This window comes from Canis lupus, chromosome 6 (assembly GCF_003254725.2).
Source record: "Canis lupus dingo isolate Sandy chromosome 6, ASM325472v2, whole genome shotgun sequence".
Lineage (NCBI taxonomy): Eukaryota > Metazoa > Chordata > Mammalia > Carnivora > Canidae > Canis > Canis lupus.
In genome coordinates this window covers 37630883-37654356 of record NC_064248.1, presented here as the reverse complement: position 1 = coordinate 37654356, position 23474 = coordinate 37630883, and the positions used below count along the sequence as shown (strand labels likewise).

The 23474-nt window shown below is 45.3% G+C and overlaps 1 protein-coding gene across 8 annotated transcripts in view; it reads left to right on the top strand.

Annotated features, from left to right (window-relative positions):
• The first annotated feature begins 3065 nt into the window (after positions 1–3065).
• The window catches only part of CLUAP1 (clusterin associated protein 1), a 38562-nt gene continuing 18153 nt past the window's right edge, over positions 3066–23474 (top strand). For 2 of the 8 annotated variants that reach the window (XM_025416716.2, XM_035717261.1), the window contains exons 1-7: positions 3937–4095; positions 6795–6906; positions 8160–8244; positions 9741–9920; positions 13020–13115; positions 15580–15663; positions 21868–22001. In XM_025416716.2, the coding sequence (XP_025272501.1) occupies positions 4074–4095; positions 6795–6906; positions 8160–8244; positions 9741–9920; positions 13020–13115; positions 15580–15663; positions 21868–22001 (713 nt within the window). In that variant the 5' untranslated portion in view covers positions 3937–4073. Of the gene's footprint in view, positions 3380–3935; positions 4096–4362; positions 4537–6794; positions 6907–8159; positions 8245–9740; positions 9921–13019; positions 13116–15579; positions 15664–21867; positions 22002–23474 lie in introns of those variants that run through there. The other 6 variants (XM_035717259.2, XM_035717260.2, XM_025416713.3 and 3 more) reach the window with 6 other exon arrangements.

Genomic DNA, 23474 nt, shown 5'->3' with positions numbered 1-23474 from the left:
AATGGCCTGTTGTGAACACACAAGTCTGGAGCTAACCAGCACCTGGGCCACAGCCCGAACTGGGCATCCTAGCCAGCACAGAGCATGGGGGGAAGGCTGGGAGGACAGGGTACAGACTGTATGGCCTTCCCTCAAAGACCTTTCACCAAAGTGAGGCGACTCACTCATTCATTCAGCCAGCCAGTCTGCCAGGTGTTAAACAGATGTGTTCTGAGGACCTAGAGAGTGCCGAATACTGTTCCAGAGCTGCGAGCGCCCAGAGTAGGACAAAATAGGCATCTGCTTTCATGGAGCCTACACGTTCAGACCAGAGACACAGAAGACAAGCAAACGAGCTGTTCCCAGATCACGTTGTGAGGAATGTAAAGCAGGGTAATGTGACAGGGAGGACATGGAAAGCGCCCACTTTGGTGTTGGTCGTCCAGAGGCCTTGTCACGAAGATCTGAAGAAGCTGGGAAGAGCACTCCAGGCCATGGGAACTGCGCATGCAAAGGCCTGAGGCATGAAGATGGTAGGCGTGTTTCGGGGAAAGCAGGCCAGAGCAGATGAAGGGAAGGGAGTAAGAGAAACAGAGGAGACACAGCTAAGGGTTTTGAGTTTTACTTGGACTGCAGTGGAAAGCCATTAGATAGTTTTGCCTTTTTTTTTTAAGATTTTAGTTATTTATTCACGATAGACATAGAGAGAGAGAGAGGCAGAGACACAGGCAGAGGGAGAAGCAGGCTCCATGCCAGGAGCCCGACGCGGGACTCGATCCCGGGACTCCAGGATCATGCCCTGGGCCAAAGGCAGGCGCCAAACTGCTGAGCCACCCAGGGATCCCCAATAGTTTTGCTTTTAAAATTTTTTAAAAAATTCTTTTGTCTTTAATCTTATTATTATTTTTTTGGCTCTCATTTATAAATCCTGTGTCGGGGTGCCTGGGGGGCTCAATTGGTTAAGCATCTGCCTTCAGCTCAGATCATAATCCCTGGGATAGAGCTCCGCATCGAACCCCACATCAAGCTCCTGGCTCAGCGGAGTGTCTGCTTCTCCATCTGCCCTTCCCCCCACTCATGCGTGCATGCGCTCTCTCTCTCAAATAAATAACTAAAATCTTAATAAAAAAAACAAAACAAAACCCTTGTGTCAGTAGTTTTGCTTTTTTAAGGCTTTTTTGTTGTTGTTGTTTTTAGTCCTGCTTATTGAGATGGTTTCAGATATGGTAAAACTGACTTTTTTTTAGTGCCTAGTTTGATACGTTTTGGCAAACACCTACTGTCATGTAGTCAGCACCACGATCAAGATACAGAACAGTCAAAAATTCTTTTGCACCTAACTCCTCCTGGCACCTACTGATTTGTTTTCTGTCTTTATATTTTCATCTTATCCAGACTGTCATCAACAGAATCATATCGTACATACCCTTTTGAGTCTGGCTTCTTCCACTTAGTGTAACACATTGAACTTTGACTGTTGTTCTCCTACATATCAGCAGTTTCTTTTTTTCCTCCTGAGGGGTAATCCATTATATGGATGTACCGCAATTTGCTTATCCATTCATAATTTTTTTAAAAAGATTTTATTGATTTATTCATGAGAGACACACACACTCAGACACACACAGAGGCAGAGACACAGGCAGAGGGAGAAGCAGGCTCCCTGCAAGGAGCCCAATGTGGGACCCGATCCTGATTTCCGGGATCATGCCCTGAACTGAATGAAGGCAGACACTCAAAGGCTGAGCCACCCAGGCATCCCTGTATCTTTAATTTTATTAAAAAGTTACCAGTTTTCCAAAGTGGCTGCACTGTTTGGCATACCAAAAGTTCAAATTGCTCTACATCCTGTCAAACCCTTGGCACTGTTAGGGTTTTTGCTGGCGTTTTTGTTTTTTGTTTTTGTTTTTTTTTGTTGCTTTAACAATTCTAAAAACAAAACAAAACAAAAAAAAAAAAAAACAATTCTAATGACTGCCTAGTGATACCTCATCGTCCTTACTTAATATGTATTTCCCTAATGACAAATAATCTTTTATTTGCTTATTACTTGCTACATATCTTCTATCGTGAAGTACCTTTTTATTTTTTTGGCCCACTTTTTAATGGGTTTTGAGAGTTTATGATTTATTCTGGATACAAGTCTTCCTATCACATGTGTCTTGTGATAGGAGTAGATGGTGGGGTACCTTTTCTTGTTTTTCTTTATTAAAGATTTTATTTATTCAGTTTATGAGAGACACAGAGAGAGGCAGAGGGAGAAGCAGGCTCCTGGCCAGGAGCCTGATGTCAGGACCTGGGTCTGCCTGATCCCTACTGTTTCTTTCTTTATTTTAAGATTTTATTTATTTATCAGAGACAGAGAGAGAGAAAAGCAGAGACACAGGCATAATCTGAAGTAGGCTCCATGCGGACAGCCCGACGTGGGACTCGATCCCAGGTCTCCAGGATTACGCCAAACCACCGGGGCTGCCCACTTTTTTTTTTTTTTTAATGTCTTTATGAGCAGTTTTACGTTTTGCAGAATACCAATTTAAAAAAAAATTTTTAAAGCATCATACTTGTGGTGTATTTAGGAAATCTTGCTTAACATAGTCACAAAACGTTTCTCCGAAGCTTTCTTCTTAAAAGCTACAATTTTTAAATTCGTACATTTAGGAAGGGTCGGTTCCTTTCTTTGCATATGGATTTCCAACTGTTCCCAAACTATTTGTTGCAAGACTATTCTTTCTCCGCTGAAGCGCGCTGCCACCTCGTCACACTCACCAGGGGCGTGTGACTCTATTTCGGGGCTCTCCTTGAGGCCCCAGCCCGCTTGTGGTACCCTTGGCCACGGGAGTCCCAGGGGAGCCCCAGCGGAGCCCCCAGCTGAGCAGGATCCGGGGGCGCTCAGCTCCGCCCCCCGCAGCCACGCCCCCAGAGCCGCGCCCCTCGTCAACGCGCGCTCGACCACGCCCCGCCCCAAGAACCTCGGTTGCCAAGACAATCGCCGGGGAAACGAGGACTGGTCTGATTTCCGGCCTGTCGTGAAGCTCCGAGCGAGCTGCGCATGCGCAGTCGCGGCGGGATGGCCTGTTGCCACCTTGCGGTCAACTTGGGTCTTCGCCCCTCCTGTCCCGGGCCTCTGGGCCTCGCCTCTTCGTGCCTTTGCCGCTTCTCAGGGGCTTCGGTCGCCAGCGAAGCCAAGTTTACCCAGGCCGGAGACAAACGTGCTGGGCAGAGGACCCAGGAGGAGACCTGGCTTTGCTTACAGTATCATACATTCTGTCGTGCCCAAGATTACGTATCTGAGAAACCACCAAGGAGCCGACACCGATGCAAACACACGAGGATTTATTTACAAGCTCGAGCTTGGGCCCAAGTATACCCAACATAGCAGAGCGGGGACTTGGACCCCGAGGTGGGTTCCAGCTTAGTTTTATGGACTGGTATAGGGGACCTCCAGAAGGGGTGGAGGAATTTCTCAAGTTCTGTTCACATTCTGATATAGGGCTTTCAAGGGTAATGAGCTCAGTTCTTATTCTGATATGGGACTTTTTACCATGGGCGTTGAGCTCTGTTCTCATTCTAATATGAGGCTTTCTAGGGCGTTAAGCTGTGAGCTGTTTTTTCCTGTAATTGAAGCAAGGTAAATTTCAGCCCTTATTCACAGGGGCCTGAGATGGCTGTACTTGTGCTAAGGCTGAACTTAAGGTGGAAAGGCCTTAATTTTCTCGGCCTCCACACATTCTAGGGAATTGAGGAAGAAATGACAAGCAAGACGTAGACCGCCTAGCAGGTGTCAGGGACATACATAGTTGGTGCTCAGAGTGTGTCCGCAAGTGCCAGACGTGCGTTTGGAAAAGTGTGTGAAGGGGACCCAAACGCCCCGCGGCCCGCAGCCCTGCCCTGCGGTCAGGATCCCTAGGCTTTGCCTGGACTCTCGCTGCCGGTTGTCCCTGCGCATGCGCACGCGGGGCGGCCGTACAGCTTCGCTTCGCGTCCTGTTTGGCTCCGGCTGCGCGCCGTCCAGGGCCCCGCGCGTTGCCATAGAGACCCGGGAGCGCGGAGGGGCGAGCTTGCCCTTACGCCGAGCTGCAGGGGTCCAGATCGCCATGTCTTTCCGCGACCTCCGCAGTAAGGCTGCCCTGCTCGTGTCCCCTGCGGCGCCGCGGCCGAGTCTCCTCCCATCCCCCGCCGCCCCGCGCGTGGTTTCACTTACCCCCCTGAACCACTGTGTGCTTTCCGGGCAGGGAGGGCAGGCAGCTCGGCGGGGGGAGCTGGCGCCGGAGTTGGCAGTGGGGTTCTGACTTCACGGCCTGCACGCTTCCTAAAGGGGCTGCCGAGGAGAAGCCCAGTGCCTTTGCAGGGAGGGGGGAGGGGTGGAATGAGGATAAGCGAATTAGTGCTACTTTGGGGGCGCCTGTTTAGAATATCACATTTTCGTCCCCACTTGCACAGTGAATTGGGTTGTGTGATCCCTGCATGAACTACTTGGAGGTAGAGAGAGGTCAAGTAGCTTGCTTTAGGTCACCCAGCTAGAACTGGGTGGAAGCTCGCATGGAGCAATGGGACTCTGTGAGTCAACATCCCTTGCACCCCTGCTTTTTTTTTTTTTTAATATTTTACTTATTAATGAGAGAGAGAAGCAGGCTCCCCGTGGGGAGCCAGAGGTGGGATTCAATCCCAGGACCCTGGGATCAAGACCTGAGCCAAAGGCAGATGCTCGACCACGTAGTCATCCAGGCGTCCCACATCTCTTGCCTTTTATGCACCATCATTTTCTGAATCAGAAGGTATTAGGCCAGCTGGCTCCACCTGCATAGGTGTAGCAGGTGATCGCCAATTTGGTGTGATCTGGGTACATCTTTTCTGACGAATTGCTGGACCTTTCATTAATGATTACTCCTTTCAGTTAGGAATCGCTCTTTTTCTACCATGTGAATATAGGGGAAGAGGCATCACATTTCATTGACATACCTAGTAGCGTCATGGTGTCAATTATACGCCCTCTGGGATTTGAAGGTTCTTGGTGACTGTGTGTCACAGAGACAGGTTTCTCCTCCCTCGCAGGCGGAGGCCAGTGTTCTGCTAGGGGACACCAAATGGAGTTGTGCCGGGAGAAGGGTGTAAAGAAGGGATTTCTGAACGTTTTGGCCTTAAATAAATGCCATACATTTGTGCAATTTATAATAAGAAGCATAGTCAAATTGCTGCCATTTTGCAGAATTAACAGCACTTGACTATTGCTTACTGGGAAGAAGTATTTAGGCAATGTGGGAAGACTGCTGCTTTGTTGACCATCACTCTGTTCACATTTCCCCCCAAACAGTGACAGAGCTCTTTGTGCTGTTGCACCTGCCTTTTCTTGTACCTTCTGGTCTATTGGCTGGTGAGATCCAGCCTAACCTCCAGTACCCAGGTGGCCTCTTTGTGAATGATGTTGAGATATTTTGAACCTTCAGGAAGAGCAAGGACAGGCATTACGCAGAGCCAGAAGCACACCGAACATAGATCTTGGCATGTTGTGGAAATCCAGAAAATGTTTGTTGTGTTCATTTTTGCATTCTGCTTAAAGCTTAATGACAGCAACCTCCGGTTTACAAGTCTTAGTATTATTGTTTCTTGTTCTGGCTTATTAAAAAAAAATCTAAATATTACTGTATTGTTCAACCAGTCTCTTTAAGATTTCTTTAAATACAATGCAGTTAACCTTTAAAACTTTTATTATTAAGGTCCCATATGCTCACTAAAAAAAAAAAAAAAAGATAAAAAGACAACTCCAGAATAATTCAGAAAGGTGAATTTTGCCCTACCACCATCACTCCTAAACATAACCACTGTTAACACTTAACATATTTTTCTTTTTTTTTTAAGATTTATTTATTTATTCATGAGAGACAGAGAGAGAGAGAGAGAGAGAGAGAGAGTCAGAGACACAGGCAGAGGGAGAAGCAGGTTCCATGCAGGGAGCGGATGTGGAACTCGATCCCGGGACTCCAGGATCACACCCTGGGCTGAAGGCAGACACTCAACCACTGAGTCACCCAGGGATCCTGCATATTTTTCTTTTTAAGATTGATTTACTTATTTGAGAGAGAACATGCCCATGCACCAATGTGCCCGTATGTGAGCAGGGGGTGCTGGGCAGAGAGGGAGAGAAGCAGACTCCCGGCTAAGTGCGGTGCCCTCACGGCTTGATCTCGTGACCCTGAGATAACGACCTGAGCCAAAATCAAGAGTCGAGTACTCAACCGACTGAGCCACCCGGGCACCCCAACATAATTTTTCTCTATGACATTTTATAAAACCAGATATTTCTGATTTTGAGGGTAAAGAGAAAGGTATCCGAGAGAGAAATGACATATCAGAGAAATTCTATTGACAGCCAACCTCTAAACCCTATTATAATGTACAGCTTCCACTTTTTCTTCCCATTAAATGTAAATGTTTTTCAAGAAGCACATTATGTATTTTAACTTTCATCTCCTTTTTACTTTCCTTCTTAGAGACTTTTTTTTTTATGATAGTCACACAGAGAAAGAGAGAGAGGCAGAGACAGGCAGAGGGAGAAGCAGGCTCCATGCACCGGGAGCCCGACGTGGGATTCGATCCCGGGTCTCCAGGATCGCGCCCTGGCCAAAGGCAGGCGCTAAACCACTGTGCCACCCAGGGATCCCCCTTCTTAGAGACTTGATAAATAGTCCCTAAAACTGTCTTATACATTGGGAACTTGTACATTGGGAATAAAAAGGGGAAGCAAGGAAAGCATCTGAGTAAATAAGTGGCTGCTTTTTGATGGGGAACTGACCGAATTGTATTTTACCTTTGGACAGATTTTACAGAGATGATGAGAGCCTTGGGATACCCTCGACATATCTCTATGGAAAACTTCCGCACACCGAACTTTGGACTTGTGTCTGAAGTGCTTCTCTGGCTTGTGAGACGGTTAGAATTGTACTTTATTAAGGTCTAAGAGTGAATACTATATTTTATTCAGTACCCACCTAGAGTACTGTTTGTAAAATACAGGATTCAGTAAATTTTGAGTTTGACAGACTCAATTATAACCTGTTAAAAAATCAGTTGTATATAAAGAATGATGTGGGAGAAGGGAATGTACTGGGCAGTGGTAAAAGATTTCTCAGTAGGAAGCAGACACTGGGCACTGGTCCACGCTCCTCTTCATGTTTTCACTTTCCTCGGGGTGACAGGGATCTCCACATGCTCTAGTGAGTATATTGGAGTAGAAATCATTTAGATTCAGATTTCATTTTGTGTGAAAAAAAAAATTTTAAGCTTTATTTATTCACGAGAGACACAGAGAGGCAGACACAGGTAGAGGGAGAAGCAGGCTCCCCACACCTGATGTGGGACTCGATCCTGGGACTCCAGGCTCACGACCTGAGCCAAAGGGAGACAACTCAACCATTGAGCCACCCATGTGCCCCTTGGGTGAAAAATCTAATTCAGGGTTGGCAAACTTTTTTAAGGAGATCGTAAATATTTTAGGTGTTTTTTTTTTTTTAATTTTTATTTATTTATGATAGGCACACAGTGAGAGAGAGAGAGGCAGAGACACAGGCAGAGGGAGAAGCAGGCTCCATGCACCGGGAGCCCAACGTGGGATTCGATCCCGGGTCTCCAGGATCGCGCCCTGGGCCAAAGGCAGGCGCCAAACCGCTGCGCCACCCAGGGATCCCAATATTTTAGGTGTTAAGGCTACATAAAATCTTTCTACCCTATTCTTTACATCTCATAATCCTTTAGAGATGTAAAAACCCTCTTAGCATGCAGGCTGTACAGAGACACAGGGCAGCAGTCTGCTGACCGCTGGTGGGTCATCAGTAACTCGAAGAATTCCAGTAACTGCAGTTTGTCAAGCTAACTAGTTAGCCCTGGGTCAAGGGCTGTCAGCCAGAGTAATAGTTGTAATTATTTTAATTAAAATTTGAGGTCTGAGATAGATTTAATTTTGGAAGCTGAGCCCCAGATTTGATTTTTGAAGTTACTTAAGTCTGTTTTTATATGAGTATTCACTCCCCTTGGTGTTTGGTATTTTATGATGCTTTTGAAGTCTTTCTTAATCTTTCTCCCTTAACCGGGCACTCAGAGAGCCTGCTATTACAGATCGTCTCAGCTGCCCACTTTGTCTTTTGTGGACTTGGTGCTTAATTAACTTGTCTTTCTCTCCATGAAAGGTACGAACCTCAGACCGACATCCCTTCTGATGTTGAGACTGAACAAGACCGAGTTTTCTTCATTAAGGCAATTGCCCAGTTCCTGGTTAGTTGACAGTTACTTGTTGGAGTTGGACTATTAAGTACATTACAGATAAGTTTTTCTTTCCTACAGAAAGCAGCTACGGCTACTTTCACCTTTCTAAGCCCATCTGATCACCAGGTTCCTGTGGAGGCATTTCGCCAGTACAGGCTTTTCGGTTTTTTGGTTTCGATTCATTATTTGTTAAGAATTCTATTTAGTTAGTTTTGTGGGGTTTTTTTTAAATGTTTTATTTATTTATTTTATTTTATTTTATTTTTAAAGATTTTATTTATTTATGAGAGACACAGAGAGAGAGACAGAGACACAGGCAAAGGGAGAAGCAGGCTCCATGCAGGGAGCCTGACGTGGGACTTGATCCCAGGTCTCCAGGATCAGTCCCTGGGCTGAAGGCGGCTCTAAGCTGTTGAGCCACCTGGGCTGCCCCTATTTTTTATTTTTTAAAGATTTTTATTTATTTATCCATGAGACACACACACACAGAGGCAGAGACACAAGCAGGCTCCACGCAGGGAGCCCAACGTGGGACTCCATCCCGGGTCTCCAGGATCATGACCTGGGCCAAAGGCGGTACTAAACTGCTGAGCTACCTGAGCTGCCCCTATTTAGTTAGTTTTGAATAGGTAAAGTGCATCATAGTTAAAAAAAAATTTTTTTTTAAGATTTTATTTAAGAGAGAGCACGCATGAGCAGGAGGAAAGGTAGAGGGAGAAAGAGAGGGAGAAGCAGACTCCTTGCTGAGCAGGGAGCCTGACTGAGGGCTCAGTTTCAGGACCCTGGGATCATGACCTGAGCTGAAGGTAGATGCCTCACTGACTGAGCCACCCAGGTGTCCCTGAGATTTTTTTCTTAATTGTGAAACAATATAGAATAAAATTACTTTTTGTCATGTCTGCCATTGACCCAGTTCATCCCCAGTTCCATCCTCCAGTGATTCTTTATGGGTATATAAGCAAACACAGTATACATTCTTTTCCCTTCTTTTTACATGAATGGTAGCATATGGTACACCACTGCTTAGAATCTTGCTTTCTTCACTTAATGGTACGTTTTGGAGAACTTTCCAAATCCATATCTAGTTTCCTCATTCTCTTATACCTGGATAGCATTGCTTTCAAGGATATACCATGATTTATATAATTTATACATAGATCAGCATTTAGATTGTTTGTTAACTTTTGCTTTTTGAAACTGTGCTATAGTGATAACCAATACGTATCATTTTGCTTGTGGCTGTATCCTTAGGATAAGTTCTTAAGATTGGAATTGCTGGGTCAAAGATGCGTGCATCTGTAATTTTATTGTTATTTACCAAATTGCTCTCTATCAAGATTGTATCAGTTTACACACCCACTTGCAGCGCTTGAGTCCCTTGGAAGTTTAACTCAGCACAATCAGGTTATTAAAGAGAGGTTTTCAAATTACCTACATGGGATTCAATTTAGATTTTATGTATGAAAGGGCCTTAAACTTTTTTTTTTTTGTGTGTGTAAAACTAGGCCACCAAGGCACATATAAAACTCAATACCAAGAAGCTTTATCAGGCAGATGGATATGCAGTGAAAGAACTTTTGAAGATCACCTCTGTCCTTTATAATGCTATGAAGACCAAAGGGATGGAGGGTTCTCAGATAGGAGAGGAGGACATCAGCAAATTCAAGTTTGATCTTGGCTCAAAGGTAAGGACAATGAGAGGCTCTCAGTGACACAGGACAGAATGTGTACTTCTTAAACTCTGAAGGGGAACATGTCAGGTACTTTCCATAGTCCTTGACTGAGAGCAGTTTGTCAGTTCTGTGCTCACAGCATTTGGTTACAAAGAGAAGGCACAAGAAATGAATCCAGCTGCGTATCGAAAGCCCACTGTATGCCAGGCCCAGTTGAGATGCTGGGGATACAGGCGTGAACAACAAGGACAGAAATCCTGTTCCTGTGGCTCCAGGGGGGAGTCAGACTAAGCCACAAAGCAGAAGGAACGGCAGGTCAGAGGTGATCAGTGTGTGGGGAAGTCAAAGCAGGGCAGGGCCTGGGGTAGGCGAGGCGGGTATGCTCAGTAGGGAGATGGGACTGGTGAGTCTTCAGAGCTCTGAAGGAGGGAGGAGCAAGCCATGCAGCAGAGGAGGAAAGGTAGCCTCTGATGAAAGTATGCTTTGTGCGTTTGAGGACACGGGGCCATTCAGGGAGAGACTGGGAGCTGGGAACGGGGTGGTGACAGACCCCTGCGTGGTGCCTGCACAGCCACGGTAAATACTTTTGACTCTGAGCTGGGAAATCACTGCGCTTAGAGCAGAGAAGTACATGATTCAAAGGATCACTTTGGGTGCTGGGTTTTTTTTTTTTTCTTTTTTTTTTTTTAATTTATTTTTTGTTGGTGTTCAATTTACTAACATACAGAATAACCCCCAGTGCCCGTCACCCATTCACTCCCACCCCCCGCCCTTCTCCCCTTCCACCACCCCTAGTTCATTTCCCAGAGTTAGCAGTCTTTATGTTCTGTCTCCCTTTCTGATATTTCCCACACATTTCTTCTCCCTTCCCTTATATTCCCTTTCACTATTATTTATATTCCCCAAATGAATGAGAACATATAATGTTTGTCCTTCACCGACTGATTTACTTCACTCAGCATAATACCCTCCAGTTCCATCCACGCTGAAGCAAATGGTGGGTATTTGTCATTTCTAATAGCTGAGTAATAGTGCTGGGTTGAGATCAGACTGAAGGAGGTGAGGGTCGAAGCAGACCTTGTTAGAGAGCAAGAGATGACCGTGACCTTGAACAGGGCAGTGATGTCAGGAGCTCAGCTGAGATGGGAGAGAGCTGAGCTGTCAGGTGTTGGAGGACTTGGTGAAAGCAGCAAGCCAAAAATGAAAGTTAAGTCTTTAACCCCCTACTGTGATGGTTTGGGCCAGGGGCTAAAAGCAGAGGAAGCATCACCCCTCTCTTCTGCCAGGCTGTTGTTTTTTCCCAGGAGAAGACACACCCTTCAAGGGGTTGTCTCCTGAGGGAGCTCTCAACAGAAGGCTCCGGCGGGCGGGGAGGACTAGGAAGAGTGGTGTGTCTTGAGTCAGTGGGAAGAGTGGCCTCAGGTTTTCTCCCCAGCTCTCCCACAAGGAGGCAGAGGCAGAGGTGCTGAAGAGAACCTCAACCCACCCTGAAGACCTGGGAGTGAAGGCTCCCAGGCTAGGGGTGCAGATGGAAGGTGGGGGTCAGAGGGCCTGAATCCTTGACTGCCACTCCTTTCAGAGCCTGCACTGCCTTGCTGGGCCTTGGCTGGTGTGAGCCTGGGCACAAGTCCTCGCTGACTGCATGAGGCCTGCCAGGGGAAGCCTTTGTGATCACCTGTGGTCAGGCCGGAGAAATCATACTTAAGTGTTTTTTTTTTTTTTTTTTAAGATTTTATTTACTTATTCATGAGAGACACATAGAGAAGGAGAGGCAGAGACACAGGCAAAGGGAGAAGCAGGCTCCATGCAGGGAGCCTGACATGGGACTCGATCCCAGGACTCCAGGATCACGCCCTGGGCTGAAGGCGATGCTAAACTCCTGAGTCACCCGGGCTGCCCCACATTTAGGTTTGTAACTAGGAGCCAGACTGCTCAGTGGAAAGAAGGGGCCAGAAGTTAGAACCTAATTTAAATGTGGATCTTGTGGGTTTGGATGTGAGTTGAGAGAAAACCGACCATGCAGAGAAGATCCTACAGCCACACTGTCTACTGGAAGTTTCTGTGATGATAAATGTTCTGTATCTATGCCATACTGTAGCAGCCACTAATCCTGTGTAGCTAGCACAACCGAATGACCAGGTTCCAAATTTTATTTAAATTTAAATAATTTAACATTGAAAATTGGCCACACAGTTTAGCCATCAGAGCTCTGAAGTATTTGGTCTGAGTACCTGCAGTGGTGAAGTTGCATTTACTGAAATGGAGGGGATTGTGGAAGGAGCAGGCCTGGTGGGAAAGGTGGGGAGTTTGGATGGGAGCACATTGAGTATGGGGGCGTCCAGCCTCCGGTCATAGGAGGTGTTGCCGCCTGAGCTTAGGATGGAGAGGGGGTAGAGAAGAGTTCAGGGACTGAATTCTGATGGCCTCCAGGGCTGGGAAGTGGGAAGCTGGGGAGATGATGAGACAAAGGGAATGGGACATTCGCTGCAATGAGGTTGTGTGTGTGGGGTAGCTGGAGGAAGCAGAACCCTGGGGGACTAAGGAAAGGGGAAGAAAGTCAGTGGCTATGAACGCAGAGGGAGACTTGCTGTCCGTGGCTTGGGAATAAAAGTGAGGTGGGACTTCATTGGGGAGCGAGGAAGAGTGAGCAGAGTAAGGAAATGTTTGGGTTCTCTGGAAAAGTTAGCATGAACAAGGAAGTGTTGGGGGGACCTGTGAACCCTAAGAAAGAAGCTTGTGCTTGGGGCTAGAGGCTGGCATCTTCCCAGCAGTAGCTCCACCCTTGTAGGAGCCAGCTACTGCTATGCACATGTTAACTCACGGGACCTTGGGACCCTCGGCAGCCCTGCACCCTGCTGTGAGGAGGCAGAGAGCTGGAAGCAGCAGGGTTGAGCACAGGACAGCAGGATTCTGCAGCAGGAAACGTGTCTCTGAGGTTCCCCTCTGGGGAACAGCTCATGCACAGGATGGAAATATGTGTCTTGTGGAAAACGTGTTTAGCAGTCAGGTATCCTGACTGGTGGCAGGAATTGTTATTAACAAACTGGTTGTTTCTGAATGTCTGTTAAAAACCTGTCACTGAGGTTTCTGTTTTTGATATTTTCCCTCCAGATTGCCGATTTGAAAGCAGCCAGGCAGCTTGCTTCTGAAATCACCTCCAAAGGAGCATCTCTGTATGACCTGCTGGGCAAGGAAGTAGAGTTGAGGGTGAGCTGAGTTCAGATACTTAAATACTTAGCTGAGCATTTTTCAAGGTTTTCTTGCCGATTCTGTGATTTCCCTGTCCTCGTTTCATCACACTGAACCTGATTAAATGAGGAATGTGCAGGGAGGTCATAGTATGAACTGCTAATCCTGATTCTAGTGGCTGCTGCTCTGTTCTTAATAGCTTTGACTTTTAGTTCAGGAATGGCAGTTATGTGGCATGCTTCTGGCACTTGCCTCCTTGTGCCCATGGCAGACTTTGCTGGTCATGGTGTTTTTCCTTGGGAACTCAGCATTTGTGTCTACAAAGTGCTCTTCTGAGCCCATGGTTCCCAGACCTTGCTCCCAAGAGGAGTCCCGTGGGGACCTATAAAAACTACTGATACTTGGCTTCCGTGCCAGTGTCATTGGCTTGGAGTAGACATGGACACTGGGGCTTGTTAAGTCTTAGCTAATCTAATGTGCAGCAGATTTGGGCAGCCTGTGACCTAGCCAGTTACTACCCCTCAGCTGAAGTTGATGTTACCATTAAAATTTATTTGCACTCCTTGTTCTAGACAATGCCAACCAAGGATAATGCTTCATCCACTACGTTTACAGAGCTGTTTAATAAGAGTGTGGCTCCTATAGTCCTTTTAAATGTCCAAGTTGTCCTCCATACCAGTGAATTAGAATGTCTGGGGGTGAGAGCCAGCCATCCAGCCCCCCCACCTTTTTAAGATTTATGTATTTGTGGGGGCGGGGTGGGGGAGAGGTGCCAGTGGGAGGGACAGACGGAGAGGAAGAGAGAATGTCAAGCAGACACTGCACTGAGTGTGGAGCCCAACTTGAGGCTCTATCTCAAAACCCTGAAATCACAACCTGAGCCAAAACCAAGAGTTGATCACTTAACCAACTGTGCCCTCCAGGCACCCCACTCAGGGGCCGCCCAGACATCCAGCTTTTAAAGAACTCCAAGTGATTCCATTGTGCAGTAAAAGTTTGGGACCTACTGGTTTAAGAAGAAATGGAGTTTTGTTTAATTTTTATCTGTAAGGATTTATGGCATTTGAAGCATGCATGCTCACCTCTAATGTTTTTAAATTAAGTGCATTTAATTAATTTTGTTCCAGTCGGTAAGTCAGCCATGACCTCTCTCACTGCCTGGCCTGTGTTCTGGAATCACTGCTGTAGTGTAATGGTATTTTTCCTCTCGCTTTTCATTTCTGTCCCTGGAAGCAGGGGACTTGGGTGCCAGCTCACTATCCTGCTCTTGATATATTAACCTAGCAGTTGCCACCTGGTGAAGGGCAGTTGACAGAATAAAACTGCCACTCTTATCTAATAGCTAATTTAGATAACTAACAAGACAGCTCCAGGCCTTCTATGTTTTCTCTTTATAGTGCATGTGGGTGTGTATCTGCATGCATTTCTAACATACCTAGAGACAAGAGCTCATCACTTGATAATTGCCACAGAGCTGTGGCTTCATTGTATGACTTCAATTAGGATTCCTACTAGGGATTCTTAGCACCATCCTATAATGAATTGAAATAATCAGTGGCTGAACAATTGCCATGGGAGCCAAGAATATGGTACTTCTCACATTCTGTATATAGCTGTAATCTGAGGAAGATCCCCTACCCAGTATTTGTTTTTCATACACTCAACAAACATTCCTTGAGGACTAGCACCCACCACAGGCAAGGCACTGTGCCTTGTGTCCTTGAGTAGGTCATAATCCCTGCCCTCCATAGTTTCCATCAGTTGGGGATATGAGGAGTACCATGGAATAAAGGAAGCCAAGGCTGAGTTTGCTGCAGGAACCTTATAACTGCATTGGCGTTGAAATCCCATGTGTCAGAAGTTCCTAGCACTGTGATAGGCACGGATGCCTCCCTTGATTGGTTCATGGTTAATGCCAGGGGCAGGGCCATGGTGACTCCTCTCATTATGGTTGGTATCAGTTATCAACAACAAGCAACTTAGAGGGAATCAATCATAGGAAAGATCATAGAAGCTGGCAGAGGATTCATACAGCAAGTTGAGCAACACTTGGTTTTGGATTCACCTGAACAAATGTAGGGAAAGGAGTAAATTTGGGAGAAAAGATGATGGAGGTAAGCTCAGTTTTGCCTGTGGTGTCTTGGCGATGTGGGGGCTGTAGTTGGGGACGGCCCAGGGCATTAGAGGGAGGATAGGTTGGCAGTAGGATTAGAAAGATGTGGAGCCACCTGGCTGGCTCAGTTGGTGGAGCATACGACTCTTGATCTCAGGGTTGTGAGTTCAGGCCTCACATTGGAAGTAGATACGACTTTTTAAAAAAAAGACGTTTGGAAGAGGTGCTGGAAGAAAATTTTACATCAGAGATGTACCCTGTAATAGAACTTTGGAAAACTAATCTATAAGCCATATCCAGATCTGGGGAATAGTTTTGAGAATTCATTTTCTGAAAATACTTGTAATTTCATTTCATTGTTTCTCATAGGAACTGAGAACAGAAGCAATTGCCAGACCTCTGGAAATAAATGAGACTGAAAAAGTGATGAGAATTGCAATAAAAGATATTTTGGTAAGATTATTTGCTTTTCTGTAATGTTTTTGTGCCTAGGACTTGAAAATACTGATTTATTCCCTGACTTCTTAAGACAGAATAACCCTAGGCCTAGTGACAGAGAAAGGGGTATGATTGTGGGGAAATGGAAAATGCAGAGGACAGTCTAGGATACGTAGGTTACTTACTTCTATTTTTTTCCCGTTGTTATAAATATGAACAACTTCTCCCCCCAAGTTTGTCAGTTTTAATAACAATTCCCTTAAATTCTTCAATAATTTTCATAAGTAATGCTCTATTGTATGGACTTTCATTACTTTATTTAACTACTTCCTTACTATTGGGCATTTAAGTCATTTTCAGGTTTACCTTTTTTTTTTTTTTTTAAATGTTGCTCACACCTGGGCATGGAGATTTTTTCTCTCTCTCCTTAATTTTTATTTTAAAAAATGTTATGTATTTCAGAGAGGAAGTCAGCATGAGTTGGGGGATGGAGGGACAGAAGAGGGAGAAGCAGACCCTCACTGAGCAAGGAACCTGATGCGGGCTCAATTCCAGGACCCTGAGATCGTGACCTGAGTTGAAGGTAGACACTAGACCCACCAAGCCACCCAGGTGTCCCATCTCTCTCTCTTTTTTTAAATATTTATTTATTTCAGGGATCCCTGGGTGGCGCAGCGGTTTGGCGCCTGCCTTTGGCCCAGGGCGCGATCCTGGAGACGCGGGATCGAATCCCACGTCAGGCTCCCGGTGCATGGAGCCTGCTTCTCCCTCTGCCTGTGTCTCTGCCTCTCTCTCTCTCTCTCTGTGACTATCATAAATAAATAAAATCTTAAAAAAAAAAAAAGAAAAAAAAATATTTATTTATTTCAGGGCAGCCGGGGTGGCTCAGCGGTTTAGCGCTGCCTTCAGCCCAGGGCCAGATCCTGGAGACCTGGGATCGAGTCCCACGTCGGGCTCCCTGCATGGAGCCTGCTTCTCCCTCTGCCTTGTGTCTCTGCCTCTCTCTCTGTGTGTCTCTCATGAATAAATAAATAAACTCTTAAAAAAAAAGACTTAAAAAAAAGATTTATTTATTTCAGAAAGAGAGTGAACACATGAGCTAGCTGAGTGAGGGACAGAAGGAGAAGGAGAGAGAATCTCAAGCAAACTTCCTGCTGATTGTGGAGCCTGACACAGGGCTCGATCTCACAATCCTGAGACCACGACTTGAGCCAAAACCAAGAGTCAGACACTGTAACCAGCTGCACCCCCCTGGTGCCTCTGGGCACAGGGTTTCTAACTAGCGCTATAAAGAATAGAATGACCGCCATCCTTTACTGCTTACCTACAGTCAAGTATTTGCTCATCTTACCTGATACATTCATTTGGAGGGCAGTAGTGAGGGAGACTCTAGACTCAGACTACTTGGGTTTGAATCCCACTGTCTGATCTTAAGTAAGTTACTTAACCACCCTGTGCCTCACTTTGCTCATCCATAAAGTGAGGAGAATGGTACTGTCTGCCACATAGGGTCATTACGTATATTCATTATGACAGTGCACGGTATTTGTAGTCTCCAGCACATGTAGGTATTCAGTCATTACTAGGGATTTATTTTATTTTATTTTATTTTATATTTAATTTAATTTAATTTAATTTAATTAATTTATTTTGGGGGGGGATTCGTTTTATTCAATAGACATAGGAGAGGGGATCCCTGGGTGCCTCAGCGGCGCCTGCCTTTGGTCCGGGGCATGATCCTGGAGACCTGGGATCGAGTCCCGCATCTGGCTCCTGGTGTGGAGCCTGCTTCTCCCTCTGCCTGTGTCTCTGCCTCTCTCTCTCCCTCTGTGTCTATCATAAATAAATAAATCTTTAAAAAAATAGACATAGGAGAGCCTTATGTAAACTAGGAGTAGCATAAAACAAGAATTTGCTGAGAGTTGTAAATTCTAAAATTTTTTTATTCTTTTTTTTTTATTCTTTTTTTTTTTTTTTTATGAGCTGAGATGGGACATCAGTTATATGCAGGCAGACAGATCCAAGAGGTAAATATGTTAAAGATAATGGAAGTCAAGGTTTTCACGGTTGGAAAACAGTTACGGATATGAAAAACTTAGAATGAACCCTGAAATTGGAGGTGTTGGCTAAGTGCATAGTTTTCATTGGATAGACAGGTAACTGGCTAGCTCTAGGAATGCATTTGGTAAAAAAAAAAAAAAAAAAAATGCATTTGGTACGCATGTATGTTTGTACACATGAGTGTATGTCATATATTTATGTACATGCCCAAGTACGCCCACATACACATTCATACATTTCCTAGCTCTGAGCAAACCTACCATCAGATCTTGGCTTCTCAATGCCATTCTCCACTAAAAGGAACCAGGGCTCTTGGAGAGAAGCATCTGAGTCCAGAGACTGGAACAGGAAAGTACAAGATCCCGTCGTGCCCAGAGAATGAAAGGGATCTATCAAAATCCTTTGCAAAATAGATAGCAAACCAGGGACAATTTAAGCTTCAAAATCAATAAATTATAGTAATGGATCATAGAGCATTGAATGAAATGGGAGGCCATGAGTTCTCACTGATATAAAAAATAAAGGACTATATTGAAAGCTGATGAAGAGAAAGTCTTTATTTCTTATAGTTTCAAAGTAGTTCATCTCAAGAGTACTTAGTAATTACAAAGGAGAAAACAGTGACTCCACTTGAGAATCCTGGCAGACACCTGCTTAATCAGGTGATCAAAGTGTAGGTCGCTGGTAGTGGGACAAATAAAAATCCTGCACACCCTATAGGACTCAGTGATAGCTGTGCTGTTTCTGCTAAAAGGTGCGTAATCTGAAGCTTATCAGACAAAGGCAGATTGAAGGACATTTTCCAAGCTGCTTGGCCCTTTTCTCCAGCAGTGGAAGGACATGGAAGTCCAGGAAGGGCCAAGAAGCCAAGGAAATGTGATGACCGAATTCCAGGGTGACCTCCGCCTGGTGTTACGGACGCCACGGCACAAGTGGGGATATCTGAGAGAGTCTGAGGACTGCAGGGTGGTGGTGCACCTGCGTTCATTTCATGTTTCAGTGATTATATCATGGTTGTGAAGGAAAGAGAAAGTCCTTGTTCATGGGAAATACAAATATTGAGAGGTGATGGGACCTCAAGCCAGCAACCCACTCTGACCTGGGTCAGGAAAAAATGCTTTGTATTCTACTCTAGCTGTTTGTAAGTTTGTGATTGTTTCTCAATGTAAGTTTTTAAACTGCTAATACTCTTGTGCTTGTCAGTGTTCTGGCTGGATCAGGTTAACATGGCATGAATGTGCCTTTAGCACTAAGTATACATTAGAATAGTGAAAGGAGGGCACTGTTCATTTCTTGGGGGAACCTCCTTATGTATGTATGTATTATTTCCTTTTTTATTTTTTTAAAATATTTTATTTTTTTTATTAATGAGAGACAGAGAGAGAGAGAGAGAGAGAGGCAGAGACACAGGCAGAGGGAGAAACAGGCTGGCTCCATGTAGGGAGCCCGAAATGGGACTCCATCCGGGGTCTCCAGGATCACGCCCCAGGCCAAAGGTGGCGCTAAACCACTGAGCCACCTGGGCTGCCCTATTTCCTTTTTTAAATTGAAATATAGTTGACATGCAATGTTAACATTTTTTTTTTAAGATTTTATTTATCTATTCATGAGAGGCACAGAGAGAGAGAGAGGCAGAGACATGGGCAGAGAGAGAAGCAGGCTCCATGCAGGGAGCCTGATGCGGGACTCGATTCCAGGACTCCAGGATCACGCCCTCTTTCGAAGGCAGACGCTAAACCACTGAGCCACCCAGGGATCCTCTCAAGGTTAACATTAGTTTCAGGTGTACAACATAGTTGGTGAAGGCCTTTTAATGTATATGTTAGTTGCTACAAAATATCCATGATGTTTGATAATTCTAAAAGCAAAACTAAAACAACAGCATGGATACTGAAAAGGGGTTATGATATATAGTTGTTTCAGAAAGCTAGGGGAAATTGTGTTTATCACACTGATAGTTATTTTTTTTAACATCTTTTTTTAAAAAGATTTATTTTTTTTAAGATTTTATTTATTTATTCATGAGAAACACAGAGGCAGAGACATAGATAGGCAGAGGGAGAAGCAGGCTCTGTGGGGAGCCTGATATGGGACTCGTTCCCAGGACCCCAGGGTCATGCCCTGAGCCAAAGGCGGATGTTCAACCACTGAGCCACCCAGGCATCCCTAAAAAGATCTATTTATCTATTTGAGAGAGCGAGCATGTACCTGCATGGTTGAGGAGAGGCAGAGTGAGAGGAAGAATCTTTTTTTTTTTTTTAATTTTTTAAATTTTTATTTATTTATGATAGTCAGAGAGAGAGAGAGAGAGGCAGAGACACAGGCAGAGGGAGAAGCAGGCTCCATGCACCAGGAGCCCGACATGGGATTCGATCCCGGGTCTCCAGGATCGTGCCCTGGGCCAAAGGCAGGCGCCAAATCGCTGCGCCACCCAGGGATCCCGAGAGGAAGAATCTTAAGCAGAATCCCCGCTGAGTGCAGAGCCCAACATGGGGCTTGATCCCACGTTCCCGAGATCATGACCTGAGCGAAAACCAAGAGTTGGACGGATGCTTAACTGACTGAGCCACTGGGGGCCCCAGTGTTATTTCATGTTTGAGGAGTGCATACCTTTAAAAAAATTACTTTTATTTTTGAAATCAGATAAATTCACTAGGTTTAATCTGACTTTGATTCAGAGAAATAGTTGCTGTCTACATGAGTTGTTCAGAAACTCACCTTGTCTTCTGTTGTGAGAGTGAATTTATATCTCTTGTGGAGTTTTTATTATTTTTATTTTTATTTGAAAGGTTTTATTTATTTATTCATGAGAGATAGAGAGAGAGAGAGGGAGAGACACAGGCAGAGGGAGAAAGAAGCAGGCTCCATACAGGGAGCCCGATGTGGGACTCGATCCCGGGTCTCCAGGATCATGCTCTGGGCTGAAGGTGGCGCTAAACCGCTGAGCCACCTGAGCTGGCCCTTCTTGTGGAGTTTTTAAAGCACTTGCAGCAAATGGATAGTGATATGATTATTTTCATGAGAATATCTTAGAAACGATTAGTGTACTTCTTTGAAAAAACTCAACCATAAATAAACAATAAAAGTGGTTGCTTCCAAATATCCAATTAGAGTGTCTGGGCTCCTTCGATGATGACTTGTGGACCCCATAGCATCTCAGAGACCTGCAGGTAAACCCTCAGCCTTTGTGGGGCATAACCCATGTGCAGAGTACTGGAGGGGAGAGCCCCATGTCGGGCATCAGGAACTAAAGGCAGAGTTGGAATGTCAGAATTTGGAAGACAGTTGCATAGTCAGCTGGCTGCGTGCAGACATTGTTCCTAATGCAGCGGATCAGATCGCAACTCTGAGCCACAGGCCTGACCTGGCCGGCTTTCCAGACAAGATGAGTGTGAAGACGGTGCGTTCATTCTGACTACTCCATGTCACATGAACTTGCTCTTGACTGTGTCCCCTGCAGGGAGGTCTGCAGGTTTTGTCTGTGGTCTCTCCTTCCCTCTCTCCTTCCCCTTCTTTCTCTGGCCCTGCTGCCCAGGCTCCCTCCCAAAAGCTGGGTCCACTGAAGGAGCCACTTTCTCACTGACTTCAGTGCAGTAGTTTCTCTGTTTTAGTCTATAGTTGAGGCTTACTTGCCAGTGGGAGGAACTTTCTCAGTCCCAGCAAACAGTGGGTGAGGGCTGGGACCACTGAATGTTTCTTTTTGTCCCTTCCTAAATAAAGCTATACTTGGTGGTGGATATATTCCATGAGTCAGATATTTGTAATAGGGGGGAGGAGGGGAGCGGCTGAACAATGTGAATAAAGGCAGGCTAACAGTCCAGAGTGTATGTAAGCACTGTGAGCTGCATAGGAGCTGCATAGGAGGTCTGGGCCTTGCTCCCCTCTGCTCAGGACACTGTTCTTTCTGTTTTCATTTGTTTTCCTGGGGACAAACATCCTCTTTTCATGGAAAAAGGATCATTTTTTTGTGGACCTATGTGGCCTCCTGCCGAAATGGTTGGTGAACTGAGCGATAGCTTAGGGGAGGGTTTGCTCTGTATGTTTACTTTTGCTTTTCTGTAGTGTGATGTCACTGTGCCTGAGGAGTTGTGCACATCCTCTCTTCCAGGAGTCAGGTTGGAGTTCCTCACTGGCCCATTCATTTCCTATTCAATGCAGGCGCAGGTCCAGAAGACTAAAGATCTGCTCAATAATGTGGCCTCTGATGAAGCTAATTTAGAAGCCAAAATCGAGAAGAGGAAATTAGAACTGGAAAGAAATCGGAAGCGGCTCCAGACTCTGCAGAGCGTCAGGTAGATATGAACACCTGAAGAGTGGGATGAGAGTTGTCTTTGGCAGTTCAAGTAGAGTGAGGACGTGTGGTCAGTGGCTTTGGCCCCTTGGGCATAAGATCATCTGGACTGGTTCGTGTGCGGGCCACATGCATCCTAACAAGTGCTCTGCCAAACTCATTATCTTTACTGCTTTCAATGTGCCTGCGAAACTGCTTAATTCTCGAACCTCCCTTTAGTCCTTTACAGCTTCTTGGAATGCAGGGCAGAGTAAGTGAATCCAGATGGTGAAAGTTACATAAGGCTCCTCTCCTAAGATCTGTGCCTTGCCCTAAACGAGGTAGACACAGAAGCATATGCTCGTTGCTTAGTTTGAATAGATTTTAGACTTTTATATTTCTTGACAGTAATTAATCTTTCTTTTGACTTTCCCTCCCTGAAAATACCTTTTTCCAGGTAATATGAATGGATAGTAGTGGTGCAAAATACCCTCCAGGTCATTAGAGCTTTTGTTTTTCTTTTTTTCTTTTTTTAATTTGTTAATTCATGAGAGACGCAGAGAGAGAGAGGCAGAGACACAGGCAGAGGGAGAAGCAGGCTCCATGCAGGGAGCCCGATGTGGGACTCGATCCCAGGTCTGCAGGATCACACCCCGGGCTGCAGGTGGCCCTAAACTGCTGCACCACGAGGGCTGCCCTCATTAGAGCTTTTCAAGTGTGTTCCTCACATTTTCTTGGAGCCTGTGTGTGCACCCACACGCTCTCTCTCACTCTCGTTTTGCATCTTCTTTCTCTTGCTCTATCATTCTGCTGCACTGTTTCTCTTCCTTTTCATTCTCCCTTTATTTTTCTCTCTTCACTCCATCTGTGTAGCTGCTGCATCTGTCTGGATGTCTTGCTTTTTGGAGGTACTGGTGACTGGGCGACACCCTGGCTACTGTCCTGGCATCTGTGGAGATACGTATAATCCAGGGAGCACTAGCCACTGGCAAGCCATTTCATCTTTGGAATCTGGGCCACCTTATGCATGTATCTCATTAAAAAATTCTACCTCTCAGGGATAAATTCATTCTTGTTAAGTTTCATGGCCTTTCAATAGAAGAGTCCATATGTTTTCTCTACTCCTAAGGTTATATATTATTATTTAGCTTATCTGTTTATATATATATATATTTTTTAAAGATTTTATTTATTTATTCATGAGAGACACGGAGAGAGAGAGAGAGAGAGAGAGAGAGAGAGAGAGAGGCAGAGACATGGAGAAGGAGAAGCAGGCTCCATGCAGGGAGCCTGACGTGGGACTCAATCTCGGGTCTCCAGGATCACACCCTGGGCTGAAGGTGGCGCTAAACCACTGAGCCACCTGGGCTGCCCCATCTGTTTGTTTTTAAAAGAAGAGAGTTTTCCCTTTAAGATCAAAAATAAGAGAAAGAAATAGATACAACAAACCAGTTGAAACAGGTTTTTGTGTTATAGTTTTGGTTTTAGATTTTAT